The sequence below is a fragment of the Athene cunicularia genome (assembly GCF_003259725.1).
Source record: "Athene cunicularia isolate RWA chromosome 5 unlocalized genomic scaffold, athCun1 chr5_part2, whole genome shotgun sequence".
Lineage (NCBI taxonomy): Eukaryota > Metazoa > Chordata > Aves > Strigiformes > Strigidae > Athene > Athene cunicularia.
In genome coordinates this window covers 8,213,522-8,232,214 of record NW_020799102.1, presented here as the reverse complement: position 1 = coordinate 8,232,214, position 18,693 = coordinate 8,213,522, and the positions used below count along the sequence as shown (strand labels likewise).

Here is an 18,693-nt window from a genome sequence, read left to right as displayed (position 1 = left end):
AAATTGAGGAATTCTCATCATGGATGATGAATGAAAGCTCTCAAAATTTCTCAAAGTCCAGATAATATATCTAGATCTTGCCTGAGATAGATCAGTGAAACTACAGCAATAAGCACTTATCCTCATTTCCACTGCTGTGTGGCAGGTTCCAAACTGGGCAAGTTTTACTGTTCTCAGTTCTATGGGACAGTAATGCTCAGTAGTATCACATCATCTTACAGTCAGTCCTTCATTATCCGACAGAGAGAAGAATATGGATGGATGGTATTTTATCCCAAGGAACAGTCACTAGGAGCAGTACACATTTGCCACATTACTGACTAACCACTGGCAGTTTCAGCCAGTCAGTGCTGTGGTGAAAAGTGCTGTGCTGTTTGCTTAGGATCCAGTTTCATAATGCATGCTCCAGACAAATCTTTCTGTTGATTTTCTAGACACTGAAACACTGCAGTATGACAGCAGTAAAGTTATAAGAGTCCACATGAAAGTGGGAAATAGTAAAATACCTCAACACAGAGAGCTATTTGCCCTAACTTGATTATTCTCAGGAACACATAAAAACATATTTCCTCTACTCTGCTGGCTGTATGTAGATGATGATATTATTTCCATGAAATGCAGTCAAAATGTTAGCACACCTAACAATGAGGGTGGAAAAATGACAGATATTTTTGTTTCCCATGAAGATTTGCATATTTTGCATACAAAATAATTCCAAAGGGGTAAAAAAAGCCTGTAAAATAGAATCATAGAATAGAAAAGAATTATAGAAAAACTTGGGTTGGAAGACACAATTAAAGGTCATCTAGTCCAACCTCCCTTCAGTGAGCAGGGACATCTTCAACTAGATCAGGTTGTTCAGAGCCCCATCCAACATGACCTTGAATGTTTCCAGGCATGGGGCATCTACCAACTCTATGGGCAACCTCTGCCAGTGTTTCACTACACTCATCATAAAAAATTTCTTCTTTATATCTACTCTGAATCTACCTTCTTTTAGGGGTAAAACCATCACCCCTTGTCCTATCGCTACAGTCCTTGTTAAAAGGTCTGTCCCCATCTTTCCTGTAAGCCCCTTCAAGTATTGAAAGGCCGCTCTAAGGTCTCCCCAGAGCCTTCTCCTCTCCAGGCTGAACAAATCCAACTCCCCTAGCCTGTCCTCACAGGAGAGGGGTTCCAGCCCTCTGATCATCTTCGTGGCCTCCTCTGGACCCACTCCAACAGGCCCATGTCTTTCCTCTACTGGAACTCCAGAGCTGGACCCAGCACTGCAGAGGGGGTATCACGAGAGTGGAGTAGAGCACAATTATCCCCTCCCTCGACCTGCTGGCCACACCTCTCTTGATGCAGCGCAGGACACACTTGGCTTTCTGGACTGCGAGCACACATTGCTGGCTCATGTCCAGCTTTTCATCCACCATTACTCCCAAGTCGTTCTCCCCAGGGCTGCTCTCAATCCCTTCATCCCCCAGCCTGTATTGATACTGGGAGTTGCCCGGTCTCATGTGCAGGACCTTGCACTTGACCTTGTTGAACCCCACAGGGTTCACATGGGCCCACTTCCTGAGCTTGTCCAGGTCCCTCTGGTTGGCATCCTGTCCCTCAGGTGTGTCACCACACCACTCAGCCTGGTGTCATCTGCAAATGTGCTGAGGGTGCGCTCAATCCCACTGTCCATCAGAGCCAAGACAGAAGTCCTATTCAGTGACAGAGGTATTTTATTATGATATCTGGAAGTGCTTATGTATACCCAGGAAACAATGTTCTCCCAGTATTTGATTTTCTTAAGATGTCTAACAAATACTTCTGGGGAAAATTTTGTGATAACTGGTACTAAGTTATTTTTCATCATTGCATCTTACGCATTTGAGACTGGTGACGCTACTATATCATGCATAAAAGGATACTGCTTACCTCATAAACACATATCAGGAGATACCTCATTGTCTAAGTACTAGTTTGGTCAACTATATAAACTAACCTGTTGAAGGTGAAGGTGTTTCTGGTGTGGTAGTAGTGCTTTCATATCCTGTTGTGTAAAGGTAGAAGAGGTTAAGTGTGTGAATGAAAGCATATTAAAATATTTCAAATAAGACAAATTACAGATTGGGTTCAAAGGATTGTGTTAATTAGTGAGATATTACTGAAAATGCTTTACATTATATATTTAAGTGGTAAACTTCACATCAAAGGACTTAAACTGATAAAGAAATCAATATATCTCATAATAATAATAATGAACATGAGGTTTTGCTACCTTTCTCATGATTTTTATGCTTAAGAGCACTTCACTTTTCAGGGATAATGGAAACATGTTTTCTGTCTGTAAATGAGATCACTAGCTGAGATCATGGTTATACAAGTTAGAATTCTGTAATATGAAAAAAATTGTCCTTGAATGTTTTTACATCTGCATGAAAATCCAAAATGTGCAACTAGAGTCTATAAAAAAACCAAATATTTAATAAAATAGATTTTCATAGAAGTAAACCATATGATAAAAAACCTGAAGTTAAAATAACTAAATTATATATGTTTTTTTAAAAAAGCCCTCTAAAAAGATATTTACTAAGTAAATTCTGTTACCTAGGTCTGAGCCTCTTCTATATATTCTAATTTTTTTAAATGAAAGCTGTTGAATGTATCCGAGACCCACAGCTCTGCTGGGGCAGGCCCTCATGCAGATCACAACACCAATACACTTTCAGAAAGACCCACGTTTACCATGAATGTAACTTTTCATGTTGCTAACTCAAATCAGTCAGGGTCATCCAGCTTCTGTATTATAGCCTTCCCTACCTTATTTTTTTTTTTTAAATTAGTTATTTTCATTTCTTTATTAGTCAGCTGAAGTTTTATATACTAACAGTACAGTAATGGGGTTACGTTGAAGGAAAGTTATGTTTGGATGAACACTCATTAATTGAGAGGTACTAGGAAAAATACCTTCTCTGAGAAAACACATATGTTTTAGTTTTGTTTTCCAATTACTGTAGAGAAAGAAAATGAGTATATAGGTTACTGCTTACCACATGGCATGCATCCTCCCATCTCATGGTCAAAGTATTCATCATGAGAGCAGTTGTAACAGCCTGAAGAAAGGGGAACAGTTTGTTTTTTATTTCTCAGAGAAGAGCATTTAATTTGTACTATATATAATCTAATATCTTACATTTTTGTTACTAAAAAATTGTATTGATTGCAACATCATCTATTCAGGTAAGCATTTCCAATGATATCCTCGGAAGAAGGGTCTGTCTATGTAGTAATTTTTTTGGTTTCTCCAACTATATCTATTTGTCTAATTAAAATATTAACTCCTAATTCTTACCTAAGTACAGCATATTCTTTTGATCTAGTGAACTGATTATGTATTTAAGCAGTAGTAGTAAGGTAAAGATCATTACAACTGCTTCAAAGATGGCATCAATTGGAATACCATTATTTAACTGTGATATGACTGATCTAAAAAACACCATTTAAAAAATGACTATGTTTCTGTTTCCAGGTTTACACTACTACAGCTTATTACCTTCAATGTTGACATATTTGTAGTTTTGATTTGGACAATTACAAGGCCTGTAATGCCAGGTGCAGTTGTCGTTGTTGTAGTCATAGGAATAAGCATCACCACTTCCTGTATTTTTATGAGAATTGTAATACTCACAATAGACAGCTAAAAAAAAAAGTAAAAGCAAGAGAGAAATCAGAATTTTTCAAATTAATGGCAAAAGACTAAATTGTCAAAGGACTAAAGGGAGGACAAAAAAAACGTTTGAAAAAAATTTGTCACTGAATTACTGGCTTCTGATGTAAATTGAAATTTACACTCCAGTGAAGTCAGTTTCTTTTTTTGCAAGTGCACTATGCAGACATTTCCACAACTTTTAATGCATAAAATAGTGAAATGTTGAAAAGAAACCATCAAAGATGACAACTCTAGCATTGATTTATAACACACTCTTTTTTCCTCCATATACAGTGTTCTGAAACACCTTGATATGTTTTTCCTGTTTTACAGTGTTCTAGCCAACACAGCTGTCTTTATTTCCTTGACATCTACACAGATGCTGATTTCATCACAGCTAAAATGAAACATTTTTTTTAAAAAATCATACTCTTTCTGCTGACAAACTGACAGTTCACTATTCAGAGGTGACAGAGGAAAGAGTCTGCCTTTTATGACCACATTATTTGTTCTCTCCATGGCAAAAAGAGATATAATATTTTGATTAATTTAGCACAGATGAAAACTACAGATTTCAAAATCCATGTGACTGAAGCCAACTCTTTCTCCATAAAGAAAATATAACTTACGAAATGCTTATTAAGAAATTACCTATGTTGCCATATTAATATACTCACAATAATAATAACAATAATAATAATAATAATAATCATAATCATCATCATCTCTTAAACCTGTTTAAAGAGAGCTTAAATAAACTTACGACAGAACTCAGGGGTCCTCCAATCAATGCAGATCCCTTTATCTAAGCATGCCATAGCATATACTGCAATAGCATCGCACATGCATTCACAGTCCCCTCCAATGTCACAACCACAAGAGTCTCGAACACAGGCCTCATAATAGGGCATACGATTCACCTGCATTGGAAAATGAAGTAATGAATTTTCTAGGATTATTTGTGCCTATTTGTTAAGCAGGTGTTTTTCCCTGGGCTAAACAATACGTGTTCCATTAAGTGAGAGTGACTAGGATTTCCTCTGAACGCTTACCAAAGGAATTACAATCCCATTTCATACAAATCTTTTTATCAAGAACGTAATTGTCTCCACATCAACAACAGAAACTGATGATGTTTTGCTAGATATGTATTTCTAAATTCATACTAGTCCTGAACATATTATGTATAGTCATCTAAAAACACTCCAAACTCCCACTTCCGTTCAGGCACGTGTCTAAGTTCATCAGCTGTACACCCTTCAGAGATCTACATGAGCACTGCAGCATTATCATCATTTCTCACTTGTTTTCACCTCCTGAAAACAGTGATTTTCCTTCAGAAGGCCTGGTTCTGAAGAACTTTGAGATCTTTTCATTTCTACAAAGTGGACAATTTAAAACAAATAGAAAAGTTGATGCTTGCTCTTGGGCTGATCTGCATCTTCTAAGTAATGCTGTTGACTTACTGTTGAGAACAAGGCTTTTCTTAACGTTTGGTTTTCTAACAAAGGCTAAATAGTTTCAAAAGAGTAAACAGTGCATTGATCAGTATCCGGCAACATCAACAGACTGACTAATTTCTGATAGTTGTCTTCATTCGTTTCTCACTTTGATATTCTTAACTAATCAGTTAATGTCATACTTAGCTTTTATGCTTAAAAAAAGGGCTGGTGAAGTACAAATAAAAAAGGATGAAGATTAATAACATAAATGAGAGCCATAAAACATTTTTTATATGTTTTATTAAAACATTTTGGGGAAGAGAAAATCAAGTGTGAGCATTTTATAAGAATACAGATTATGTCTATAAAAAAAAAGAAGGCCAAATCAATTCTTACCTTACTGTGACAAGCAGAAAAGACTTGACTGTTGATGACGGCACATGTCTTTTCCGCCCATGCTTTACGATAAGGGTTCTTGCTACAGGGGTCCACTACAAAGTAGACATCCCCACAGAGAGGATTCTCCTTCCAAGAATTGACAAATTCCAATTCATTTGATGCCACATACTTGCTTCGAGTTTCAAAATCATCTTTCATATTGCCATTATAGTTCCCACACAAACCACATATAGTTTCCTAGATTAAATGAAAGCAGAAATGTCAGTTCAGCAAGTGACAATTACTCGCTTTCCCTTTTGATTATTGCATTTCCTGTGCTTTAGTAGTGAATGTGATCTACAAATACTCTCCCATACATTCTTAGCATTTTCTGCATGAGGTTCTGTTCATCAGTGGATGAATGTGTTTCTTCTCTAAAATGTAAACTGTCATGTTTTAGAGATCAAATTAGACCATGCAGTTGTATAAAATAGAAGCACTTAGCTGAATGCAGTAGGGTAAGCACTGAAAAATCAGCCTCTAAGGAAAATCTCTGCTGTTTTGAAGATAATGATGGAAATTAATTGCTCGTAGCATCTCTGAAAACCTTTGCCATCATAGAGAGTCAAGGCAACCATCATCAAATGTGCCGTTCAATCTGAATTGAAGGAAAGGTTACTGAGGAAGTTATTCTGCAATACCTGTGTTTCTCTAGAGATCTTGATGAAGAAGTTCATGTGCTTATTCCAGATGAGGGTCATGTTGTATTTTCCCGGGATAATGATATCAAACATCAGGTGAAGGGCATTCTTTTTCACATGATATTGTACTCCAGGATTTTTCCCAGAAATAGCAAAGGTTTCATCTCGCAGTATGAATGTCAAATTCTGGAAGAAAATTTAGCTGGATGTTATAACTTGTCAAGTTTCAGTATTTTCCTTACACTGTGTCACATTGCTGAAGATCAGATGCTGTGCTATTACAGACTGTCTTGACATTCCCACTTATCTTTGAAGAGTCATGACAGTCAGGTGAAGCCACTGGTGAATGGAAAAAGGGAAATACTGCAGGCATTTTTAAAAAGGGGAGAAAGGAGGATCCTAGGAACTGCCAGCCTGTCAGCCTCACCTCTGTGCCTGGGAAGACCATGGAATAGATCTGCCTAGAAGCTGTGCCAAGGCACCTGGAGGACAGGGAGGTGATTCGAGGCAGTCAGTCTGGCTTCACCAAGGGCAAGTCTTGCCTGACCAACCTATCAGCCTTCAACAGTGGAATGACTACATCAGTGGATGAGGGAAGAGCTGTGGATGTCATCTATCTGGAGTTCTCTAAGGCCTTTGACACAGTCCCCACACAACATTTTCTGTAAATTGGAGAGATATGGATTTGATGCACGGATTATTTGGTAGATAAGGAATTGGCTGGATGGTTCCCTTCAGAGAGTAGTGGTTGCAGCTCAAAGTATGGATGGAGATCAGTGATGAGTGCTGTCCCTCAGGGGTCTGTACTGGGACCAGTGCTGTTTAATATCTTCATCAATGACACGGACAGTGGGATTGAGCACACCCTCAGCACATTTGCAGATGACACCAGGCTGAGTGGTGTGGTGACACACCTGAGGGACAGGATGCCAACCAGAGGGACCTGGACAAGCTCAGGAAGTGGGCCCATGTGAACCCTGTGGGGTTCAACAAGGTCAGGTGCAAGGTCCTGCACATGAGACCGGGCAACTCCCAGTATCAATACAGGCTGGGGGATGAAGGGATTGAGAGCAGCCCTGGGGAGAACGACTTGGGAGTAATGGTGGATGAAAAGCTGGACATGAGCCAGCAATGTGTGCTCGCAGTCCAGAAAGCCAAGTGTGTCCTGCGCTGCATCAAGAGAAGTGTGGCCGGCAGGTTGAGGGAGGGGATAATTGTGCTCTACTCCACTCTCTGCAGTACTGGGTCCAGCGCTGGAGTCCTCAGTAGAGGAAAGACATGGGCCTGTTGGAGTGGGTCCAGAGGAGGCCACGAAGATGATCAGAGGGCTGGAACCCCTCTCCTGTGAGGACAGGCTAGGGGAGTTGGATTTGTTCAGCCTGGAGAGGAGAAGGCTCTGGGGAGACCTTAGAGCGGCCTTTCAATACTTGAAGGGGCTTACAGGAAAGATGGGGACAGACCTTTTAACAAGGACTGTAGCGATAGGACAAGGGGTGATGGTTTTACCCCTAAAAGAAGGTAGATTCAGAGTAGATATAAAGAAGAAATTTTTTATGATGAGTGTAGTGAAACACTGGCAGAGGTTGCCCATAGAGTTGGTAGATGCCCCATGCCTGGAAACATTCAAGGCCAGGTTGGATGGGGCTCTGAACAACCTGATCTAGTTGAAGATGTCCCTGCTCACTGAAGGGAGGTTGGACTAGATGACCTTTAATTGTGTCTTCCAACCCAAGTTTTTCTATAATTCTTTTCTATTCTATGATTCTATTTTACAGGCTTTTTTTACCCCTTTGGAATTATTTTGTATGCAAAATATGCAAATCTTCATGGGAAACAAAAATATCTGTCATTTTTCCACCCTCATTGTTAGGTGTGCTAACATTTTGACTGCATTTCATGGAAATAATATCATCATCTACATACAGCCAGCAGAGTAGAGGAAATATGTTTTTATGTGTTCCTGAGAATAATCAAGTTAGGGCAAATAGCTCTCTGTGTTGAGGTATTTTACTATTTCCCACTTTCATGTGGACTCTTATAACTTTACTGCTGTCATACTGCAGTGTTTCAGTGTCTAGAAAATCAACAGAAAGATTTGTCTGGAGCATGCATTATGAAACTGGATCCTAAGCAAACAGCACAGCACTTTTCACCACAGCACTGACTGGCTGAAACTGCCAGTGGTTAGTCAGTAATGTGGCAAATGTGTACTGCTCCTAGTGACTGTTCCTTGGGATAAAATACCATCCATCCATATTCTTCTCTCTGTCGGATAATGAAGGACTGACTGTAAGATGATGTGATACTACTGAGCATTACTGTCCCATAGAACTGAGAACAGTAAAATTTGCCCAGTTTGGAACCTGCCACACAGCAGTGGAAATGAGGATAAGTGCTTATTGCTGTAGTTTCACTGATCTATCTCAGGCAAGATCTAGATATATTATCTGGACTTTGAGAAATTTTGAGAGCTTTCATTCATCATCCATGATGAGAATTCCTCAATTTTATACTACTGTTTTCCTGAGTTTGGTAGAGTGGGGAAATCACTATCTTTTGACTGAGTAATTCACTGCTGAGTCAGTAAAGTTCAAATTTTTTTTGGCTTCTATGTAGGCAAGAAGTTCAGGGACTGAAACATTGAGATGAGGATTGAAAAAAAAAAAAAAGATGGCAATTCCTACTAAAACTGATGCTCTAGGTTTAGCGCATAATTTCGCTTGCAAAACATTACTTCAAAGACACAGCTAAATCTTCCAAAAGGGAAGCAGATAGGGGCTTAAAATAGCTATTCAGTTGGATAACAGCAGAATAAACATCTTACCCCAAGGTAAATGCTGATGGATCTGGAGCATGTAACCCCTGATTTCCCACAGATGACATTCTCAGTAACAATTTTGAAAGAGGAAAAAGGTCTATTAACACTGCAGCCATCCTAAAAAAAAACCAAAACAAATCACAAAAAGCACAAAACCCCAGTAGAGTCTGTCTGGAGTCTTCCAACTCAAAACATAAAAGCATAAAAAAGTAAAGAAAGCTTAAACATGTCATGACTTTGTACCTGTTTTGGAAGGTCATGACCTCTGATTTGGTAGTCAAACTGATAACAGTTCTCTAAAAGATATAGTTGGCTGGTACAGAATACATACATATCATGACAACTTAAATATGTTATTAAATCTAAAATTGGCTGTAACTGTGTGAAAAAAAAAGGGTTTTGAGAAGTGAAGTCTTTTCATTTTAAGTAATGAAATAAACAGAAAATATAAAAACACATAAAGCATTTATAAAGATTCAAATTGCTCTATTAGTTGTAAATGCATGCAAGGATGTTTTCATTAGTCATTTAAATCAAGCTATTTCTTCATCTTAAGAGACTGCCAAAATAAGCAGTAAGAGACAGATTACCATAGCTAATATGTATTCACAGTTGCCATCAAACACAAAACGCTGTCCATCAAAAGTGGTGATGTGGCCTTCTCCATACAGATTACATGTTGAGGAACACTTCGATTTCTGAACACATTTCCATTTGCCTTTAGTGCAAGTGCTGGGAGTGAGAAGAGAAACCATACTGATATTTCAAAGAAATGCCACCTTAACCCATTTCTTTTTCTATAGATATACCTTTACAGATAAGATGTTCATTTAATTGACTTGTGTACACGGTGACCAAGTCACAGTTAAAATAAGAACCATAACTAAAAGTTATGGACTGACTAGAAAATCGATTCATGATAAAGAAGAAATCTTAAGTAGTTTTTCCTTTCTTTTTTCAAGAAAAGAAAGACTATAAAACCCATTTATTTTTGCTCTTAATGAGAACAGATGTCACTGTTTTATGTAGTTTGGGTGGTGGTGGTTTTTTAATACTAGATTAGTTACTGGAAAGAGAATAAGGTAATTTGAGAATGTTGCTGAAGAGATGGAAGGAATCTTTTTTGGGGGGGTTGCTTTTATCTACGATTATCTTTTCATCTTTATTTAGGTGGAGCTGTTAACCCTTGACCTTATGTAGTTTCCAGTTACAGCCCCTACTGGATGCCCTTATGCCTGGATATGCATATGGCAGAAATTATCTCTGAAGCCAATACCACGACTCTTTTATCTGTACATATATACTGTCAAATGTTAAGCTTCTCTTTATCACCTCTGTGCTTTGTATTCCTTCTGTTCAGCTGTTGCTGTTTCCTACTCTCCTATCAACTAAACGCTTTTGTTACATAGATGTACAGTTCAGTGAAACAGAGCTTCCACTATAGAAAACTGTGTGATTCTTACCAGATCTCACATTCTGTTTGGATCTGTTCACCTTTTCCGTAAGCAAGACCACCATATTCACATGGACACTCCTCAGCTGGAACACACCTGCCATCGAGATTTTCATAGAGCCCATCAGCACAGACACAGCCTGATTCACATTTAGTGGGTATCTGGTAAAGATCAACAGATTGCAAAATGAGAAGAAACGTGAGATATTTTATCTTTTATCTGAATGGTGTCAAGAGTCAGCCTGTACTAAGTTCTAGTTTAGACTTGATTTCAGTTTTGTGATATTTCCCTGTACTAATATCTAGTCAGCTGAACTAGTTTCGCTAAAGTTTTAAGATGTATCTGTTGTGTGAGATAGTAAACATCAGGAAAAATTATCTTTCGTTGCTACCAATCTTTCAGACAGAGGACAACAGAAGTTTCTTTATAAAGGAAGCCTATTACAATTCTTCCAATTAGTCTGTTTCCTTAATATAAACACATAAGAAAACCCTGTCAGGACAGACCAGTCCACTTGGCCTAGGTCTCCTGCATCCTGGGACCATCAGCAACAGATGGGGAAGAATAAGCATAAATGACATGTTCTGTCATTTTCCAGTGACATGTAGCTTATGGAGTACCTGTGCCGGAGGCGAGAGCCATGTAGTTAAGAATTCTTAATGGATTCTTATTCTAGACATTTAATATAATTTAATTCATTAATTCAGGCAGTTTAATTACTTTAATCACTTCTTGAATATACGTAATGTTTTTGTATCCACAGTCTGTGAAAGGAAATCTGTTTAGCTGTATCATGTTAGAACAAATATCTCCTTTCTTTTCACTAGAAGGAACATCGCCAAGTTCTAAGTAACAACTAGAACATTCTTCTTCTCTCAGGAGGATAAATATTCCAGAGCTGTGAAACTTGAAACTCACACATTCAATTCCAGTAGCCAACATTTGACAGGTAGGGGCACATGCAGCTCCATACTTGTTTTCTAAACTGTCAGAACATGACACATACTTCTTAGGAGCTTTGCAGCTTTCTAGGAAAAAGGAATAAAAACAAACATTGGAGAAATCGTGAGGTAGCAATTTTGCAACACAGAGGAAAAGAATATGTTTCTAAGTAAACCACATCAGACCCATACCTGCAGGATTTTGAGGTTTGCCTGTGCAACTTAGCCTCCCATTAACACAGTAGCTAGGGGTAAAAAAAAAATAAATTAAAAAAAATCAATTAAATTCTCTCCTAAGAAAGAAGTTTTAATTTTTTGCAAAATGACTTCATGTTTCTCATAATTGGAAATGTTTCATTTATATTATTAGCCCCTCCCCATCCTTCAAAATGGAACGTGAGTCAACTTGTCTCTAGTTCTTGTAGCGCAGAATAACATCAGTTTTGAAAGTGAATAGTAGGCCATTCACTATTATGATTACCCACTAGATAATTCCTGAGGTTTGTAGAGGTTTGTATATAGCTGTCCAGATGCTGTTGACAAAACCTCCTACTAGAAATCAGATCTCACTTGTTATTTTCTAATTTTTTCCTTAACTTTTCCAAGCCTAAGGTAAGTGAAATGCTTTTTGTCCATTAAAAAAATGTTTGCATTTTAGGAAAGGGTAAAAAAAAAGATGTCTTAAAAAATAAACCTTTGCTCTTAAAAGTAAAGGACACTATACTGCTTTTGGCTGGAATGGAGTTAATTTTCTTCTTAGCAGCCTGATGGTGCTATGTTTTTGATTTGTGTCCGAATCAGTGTTGATAAAATGATGTTATTTTAGCTATTGGTGGACATTGTCAAAGCCTTCTCTGCTTCTCATGCTGTCCCGCCAATGAGCAGGCTGGGAGTGCACCAGCTGGGAGGGGACACAGCCAGGACAGCTGACCCAAACTGACCAAAGAGATATTCCATACTATATAACATCATGCTCAGCAATAAAAGCTCAGGTGGAGAAGGAGGAAGGAGGGATATTCAGAGTTACGGTGCTTGTCTTCCCAAGTAACCAATATGCATGCCAAATTCATGCTTTCCGGGAAATGTCTAAGCATCTGCCCGCTGATGGGTGGTAGCGAATTAATTCCTTACTTAGCTTTGATTGTGCATGGCGCTTTGCTTATTAAATAACCATATTTTTGCTTATTATCAACAAAGAAAGTTATTAAACTGTCTTGATCTCAATGCAGAAGTTTTCTTGCTTTCGCCCTTCTGATTCTCTTCTGCACCTGGCTGAAGTGGTGTGAACAAGCAACTGTGTAGTTCTTAGCTGCTTCCTGCCGTTAACCCTCAACAGAGACAATTGAAGACCCATTGTCTCCATTCCCAGTTTGTAATCTTTAAAGTTGACACACTTACCAGGTAATCCCACCAGTTATTATTGACTGGTCAGGCAAGATGTACTTCCTATCTTCTAAATAGCAGGGGCAATGAGATTTACGAACACACTCGTTCTTGTGGTTCAAGTACATTCCTTCAGGACAATGACAGCCTTCAATAGGGATGTCAGTTGGATGACATTCCAGGGCTCGGTTGGAGAGTGACAAGCATGTCCTGTCACATGCCTCAGTGTTGTAGCTGAATGTTTGATTGCCTGTACAAGTAATGGCTGTAGAACAAGACAAGGGTATATGTTAAACTTCATTTACTTATTCTCTTCCCTGTGAAAGATAATTGTGCTCCTAATGTGCTGCATATATTGTGTCAACAGCTTCAATGCTTAATGCTTCTATTGCTTCTCTTCCTGTGGATGTGGAGCTTTAGCAAAAAATATCACAGATGAGAACTTAACACCTACCATGTAGCTGTTTGGAAGTTTTGTGAAGGTTAAACATCTTACTGCTTCTTTGTGTATCTTGGAATAAAATATTGCAAAGAGAAGCTTTGCAGAAATACCAACATATTTTTGAGTAACTGTGAAAATTTGTGTCAATGTCTAAGCTGTCTAATAACAAAATCACATCTGCTAAACGGAGTTTTTCCTAGTTCTTTCTCATTTTATACAGTGTAGGTTTATTTATCTGTCTATTCTCTCACTTAATTATCAAGTCCTGGAAGCATCCACATGCTCACATCAAAGCATATGAGTAATCTTTTTCATGTAGTCTTAAAATAGCAACCCATTTCTGAAACAGACTAGAAGGATATTCAAAATTTGGTTATCTGTTATCCCATTTCTGCTTTCATCTTCTTTCTGTTCACTACTTTCCTCATTACTCTAATTATCTGCCCACTGTCTAGAACACTGCTTTACCATTTATGGTTTTTATTGTGTTATGACACATCTGTGACGTCAGCAGCTCCTGGGAATATGACTTTTATACCTGCTGGTTGGACTACTTGAGCAGTAAGTAGTTATATTCTAATGACTGACAAGTACTTTCAAAATATGTTCTTGCTCTTATTCAGTTTGGTCATAGGTGAATCAAACATGGGGATAGTCTAAATGGAAACAGATAGACCTGCATGCATGCATTCATCTGGTAGCAGACTATTAAGAGTTGGTTCAGTTACTTACTACAATTGTCCATACTGTTTCTCCAGTTCTCAAGAATTAAACCCATTGAACTGCATGTTCGTGCATATGATCCCAGAGCAGAACAAATATAGGGAAAAGTCTCTTCGTAATTACAGGCTTGGTAGACACATCTCTGAAACCCAATACATGGAGATTACTCTGTTACTGCGGAGCAGACATTTGTAGATATGATGCTTAGGGACACGGTTAGTGGTGGTCTTGGCAGCGTTAGGTTTACAGTTGGACTTAATGATCTTAAAGGTCTTTCCAAACCTAAATGACTCTATGATTCTACGATTCTATGCTGAATTGCAGAGGTAAATCATGCGAAACACATATTGCATAACTAAAACTGATGAAAAAGATCAGATAACTACCTGATTGACAGGAATAAAACATACTTAGCACCTAAAAAATGCCTTTGCTTCACTGCTTTTCATTATTATTTTTCAAAATGTTTTATGGAGATTGGCAAATATAATGAGCTCAGTTATATGGGAAAATTAATACTTTGCATAGTTAAAGTTGTTGACATGGAGAACTGAAACATGAGCAAAAATACCTTCTGATTCATAGAGGTGGGACGGGTGCCTGTGAACAAACAGACTCTTAGTGTTGTGGAGACATAAATCTCCAAACCACACTTGTTCCTTAGCTGCCATGCACTGCTGATCCAAATGAGTGGGATAGTGTATATGAGCACATTCGGGTCCATACTCGAACACCCTCTGTACAAGGGCTGTCATAATTTCCTACCTTGTAGAAAGGTATAGGGTTCACCACAGCATGGCATTTCTCGAACACTGTGCCCTTCTTGGTAAGAATGGAGCAGTGAGTCTCAGCAGATATTTCTAATGATGAAAGTAAATCACAGACATTAAACAGAGAAATTTAGGAAAAGGAAATGAAAAAATGAAAAATTAATAAATAAATAAATAAACAGAAATTTTTAAAAAAAGTGGACACACTAATCTAGCTGAACTTTTGGCAATGATGGATTGAACAAAAGGACAACTTCTTAGCTTGTTATCTTGCAGACTACATTTTTTTTTCAAATAACTCAGTAGGACTTTTTTTTTTTTTTTAAAAAAAAAAACAACAAACAAACAAACAAGCCAAGACCAATAGCAATAGCGACTTGAGAAGGCAAAGCCTGGATTTCAGTCACAGTCCTGCTGAGCAACACTGACATCCATGGACATTGCAATTTCACTGGAAGTATCACCAAACCCCTCTCATCCATCATCTCAGCCCCAGATTTCTAAAATGGGATCTGATAAGCTTTCACTAGATATGTGTTCTAGAAATCAGAGATGTCTTGGTGACAGAATTTGTGATGTTCAAACATCTCAGTCTCTGCTTCTCTCAAACTCTCTCATTCCCCTGATATGGGTTTATGGCAGTGTCAGGCAAAGCTAGCTGGAAAGATCAGTTACAAGAGGATCATCTACTTACTGTTCAGTTGACTCAAAGCACAAGGGTCAGTGTCTCTCTCTAAAGCAGGATGGCAATTCCCCGCCCTCCAGGAATCTACAAACAGGGAGGCTGTCCCTTCAGTGATATCCATGCTAGTCATGAAGTCATCTGTAGTGTCTCCATTGTAATTGCCACACAAACCTAAAAACATCAGAAATCCAAGGGATGGCTGAAAATTAAAGAATGTGTACCCAATGGCCTGTGTTTCATTCTATAATAGTGAAAAAAATGATTCAGAATTTCTACATGGAGTGTCAATGAATTCTATAGATCAAGTAGCTAGAAAATCTTAATTATGTACACAGTCACTGATCCTCTGCCTTCTCAAGTTAAGATTGTCCACTTCTATACAATGAGGCTTTTTTAGTGGCTTTAAATCATGTAAAAGAGAAAGAACATGAAACACTTTTGCTGTTACACGTTTTCTTATGTATATAAAATCTGTAATGACATATATGTAGACCTTTTTAAAAACTAAAGCCTCTCTATAATTCCCCATAGATAACTAGAATGCAGGATATGCCTTTGTGGCTAATGTCGCTGTGCAATAAGCATAAACATCTCCGTCTGGTGCTTACCACCTGAAAAGCTTTTAGATTCTTAGAATCATTGTGTTTACAGTGATCGTGCACTACGATCAAAGAATATTGTGCTCCAAGATGTAGAGACCACACAGACTGATTTGTTGCCCCTTCATTGTGTAGTAGAGCACATACTGAAACAGACACACCTGTGAAAAACAGCATTATATTACACATGAAAAATGTCACCCATCTAATTTCTTTGATTAATTTTAATGCTATTAGCAAAAATAATATCGTTTTCTAATGCAAGTATTTTTGTTGTCTTTTCTTTGAATCCAGATAAGAAAGTTTATTCCTTAAAGGTTAAGTACTAAGCTTTCAAAATTACACTACCTACATTTTCTCCTTCACAAGGGGACTCGATTTCTTACCTAGGGTTCTTCCTTTGAACTGTGATCCAACTTTCACATAGGCCTGGAACACAGGTGATGTTTGCACTACAACCTCCAGCCCAAAGGTTGTATACATTTGGATGTACATTGAAGACTGTCTGAAAATAGTGATGTTTCCTATAAGAACAAGGATATTTAGAAATAGAGATTTTGATCCATAGGATATTGCAAAGTACTGATTTTAATGCATATGGAAGTGTTCTAGCATTCTGTCTACAAGTCTTCTTCCACACACAACTCTCCACAGAGGAACAGGTGCAATGGGAAATATTTTAACCTTCCTCTCTACTGGCAATTGTAAGAGAGAAGTTGCTAGATTGTGTAAAACAGACATCTAATGTAATTTGACTTTTATGTGTATTCACTTTTTCTTTACCTGATCTGTAAGGTAGCCGCTTAAGTTCATCATCGTCAGTAAGGAGTTCATTCTGAGAAATCACAATTTTGTCCTGTAAGAAAAGGACATGGAATCAGAAGTAATTATTTGTACTGATGGTATTTATATGTTTTCTAACTTAAATAACTGTGTTGTCAGTGACCAATACAATAGGGAAAGATTGATTCAAGCTTTTCCTCACATCTTATTCCATGCTGCTTTCAGTTTTCACTTTGAAAATACTCCAACTTCCTGAGTTGATGTGGCAAGTGAGAACTTTATTGTGTATGCGTGAACTGAAACATATCTTTAGTATCTATCCCCAGTAATGTTTCAGTTCAGGCTATCAGCAATGACTTTCAATATTTTGCTAATCTGGTTACTGAAGTGCTGGATAGAACCTGTGGAGGGAGTACTTACCATCGTAGATATGTAAATTATAGCACTGAGTGATGTTTCAGAATGAGAATAACCAGATTTTTCATACACAGCCATCAGTGTTCCATTGTGTGGCAGGCTGGAACTCTGGAGGAAAATAGTGAAGAGGGAAGTTTGTGTCAGAATAACAAAGATTTCTAGAATAAATGTGTATTGTAGGAAAACCTCAGTTTCTGTTCCATTAGGAAACCAAAGGGAGACTAAAATATACCCATTTGACAGTATGAGTCTCTAGACTGTAGGAAATTACCTTCATAAGAACATAAGTGCAAACGCCATGGAACCTGTATGATCTAGAATCAAATGTGGTAATGAAAGAACCTCCTTCCAGTGAACACCTTCCAGGGCAGAGCAAGTCTTTGCAGTTCCACTGACCCATCGTACATTTGCTGAGGAAAACAAGAAATTCTGTGTAAGGTTATTCTCATACCAAGGCACTATTTACCAGCAGAGGATTTGATCCTCCTGTCTGGAGGTTTTGCTGTAGGTGATCAACATGCAAAAATTGGTTAGTGAACACAGTATAACCTACATACACATTCTGAACTGTTATTTCTGCTGGTTTGAAATGTCTTTTCTTTATGCTCTAAATAATCAGCTACTTCGTAGTAATGGAAGACGTAATTTGTACCACTTTATACTTTCTATGCTTTGATTTTCTTTGTCTATCTATACCAGTTGAAGTTGTTCATCTTAATTCAAAGTTGCTGAGCTCTTGTATGGATCATCAGTAAACTTTCCTGAATAGAGTAATCATGGAAAGTGCGTTCATTGTTACAGTTCTGGGGATCAAATTCCATTATTTATCCTTTAATTTATTTATTAGAATTATGATAAAAAGAGAAGTAGCACCAAAAATAGATTATTCCAATTAAAAAAAAAAAAAGAAATCAAAATTTTAAAAATATTGTCTTAAGTAATTATTTTATGTTGCAAACCAGAAATTTGGTTTTCAGCATTGATTTGGTGATCAGAAATGTTGAGATTGCCAGAAATAAAGTGTAAATACTGGATATTTGTTTTGTACTAATTTTATGTCCACTTTCACAAAGGAGATAAAAACGTTACTGTTTTGTGTGGCCTGAAGGAGCATATATATTTGCACAGATTAATGAAGAAATTAGACTTATACATTTTTAGTTACAAATATGTGATTTGTGCCACTCAGAGAAGGTGGCCTCAGAGATGGTATGACACATTTGCAGCTGCCTTCTGGAAAACTGATCCAAATTTTCCAATTGCTGGGTCAGGATACTCTTCATCCTCTGATGAAAGTAGCTGTTGCTGCTCACCAGGTTCTACATGCTGCTTTCATTGTCTCCCCAGGAGCATAGGTTTTGCCATTCAATGTACATGGACACTGCTTAATGTGAACACATGTTCGATTCTTCGAGATGTCATCAAGAACAGTTCCTGCCAAAGCAGATAAACAAAATATTTTCTGTGTC

At 37.8% G+C, this 18,693-nt stretch overlaps 1 protein-coding gene across 1 annotated transcript in view; it reads right to left on the bottom strand.

The window, feature by feature from the left end:
• Window positions 1-18,693, bottom strand: part of MUC6 (mucin 6, oligomeric mucus/gel-forming) — a 60,436-nt gene that overhangs the window by 22,706 nt on the left and 19,037 nt on the right. The window contains exons 9-28 of the mRNA XM_026850477.1: window positions 18,538-18,658; window positions 17,496-17,634; window positions 17,228-17,332; window positions 16,808-16,880; window positions 16,411-16,548; window positions 15,435-15,596; window positions 14,736-14,830; window positions 13,980-14,112; window positions 12,821-13,070; window positions 11,615-11,667; window positions 11,400-11,509; window positions 10,491-10,642; window positions 9,618-9,759; window positions 9,034-9,144; window positions 6,210-6,395; window positions 5,527-5,766; window positions 4,452-4,608; window positions 3,533-3,676; window positions 3,030-3,092; window positions 1,982-2,029 (exon numbers count right to left, since the gene is read on the bottom strand). Of these exons, the coding sequence (XP_026706278.1) occupies window positions 1,982-2,029; window positions 3,030-3,092; window positions 3,533-3,676; window positions 4,452-4,608; window positions 5,527-5,766; window positions 6,210-6,395; window positions 9,034-9,144; window positions 9,618-9,759; window positions 10,491-10,642; window positions 11,400-11,509; window positions 11,615-11,667; window positions 12,821-13,070; window positions 13,980-14,112; window positions 14,736-14,830; window positions 15,435-15,596; window positions 16,411-16,548; window positions 16,808-16,880; window positions 17,228-17,332; window positions 17,496-17,634; window positions 18,538-18,658 (2,622 nt within the window). The remainder of the gene's footprint in view (window positions 1-1,981; window positions 2,030-3,029; window positions 3,093-3,532; window positions 3,677-4,451; window positions 4,609-5,526; window positions 5,767-6,209; window positions 6,396-9,033; window positions 9,145-9,617; window positions 9,760-10,490; window positions 10,643-11,399; window positions 11,510-11,614; window positions 11,668-12,820; window positions 13,071-13,979; window positions 14,113-14,735; window positions 14,831-15,434; window positions 15,597-16,410; window positions 16,549-16,807; window positions 16,881-17,227; window positions 17,333-17,495; window positions 17,635-18,537; window positions 18,659-18,693) is intronic.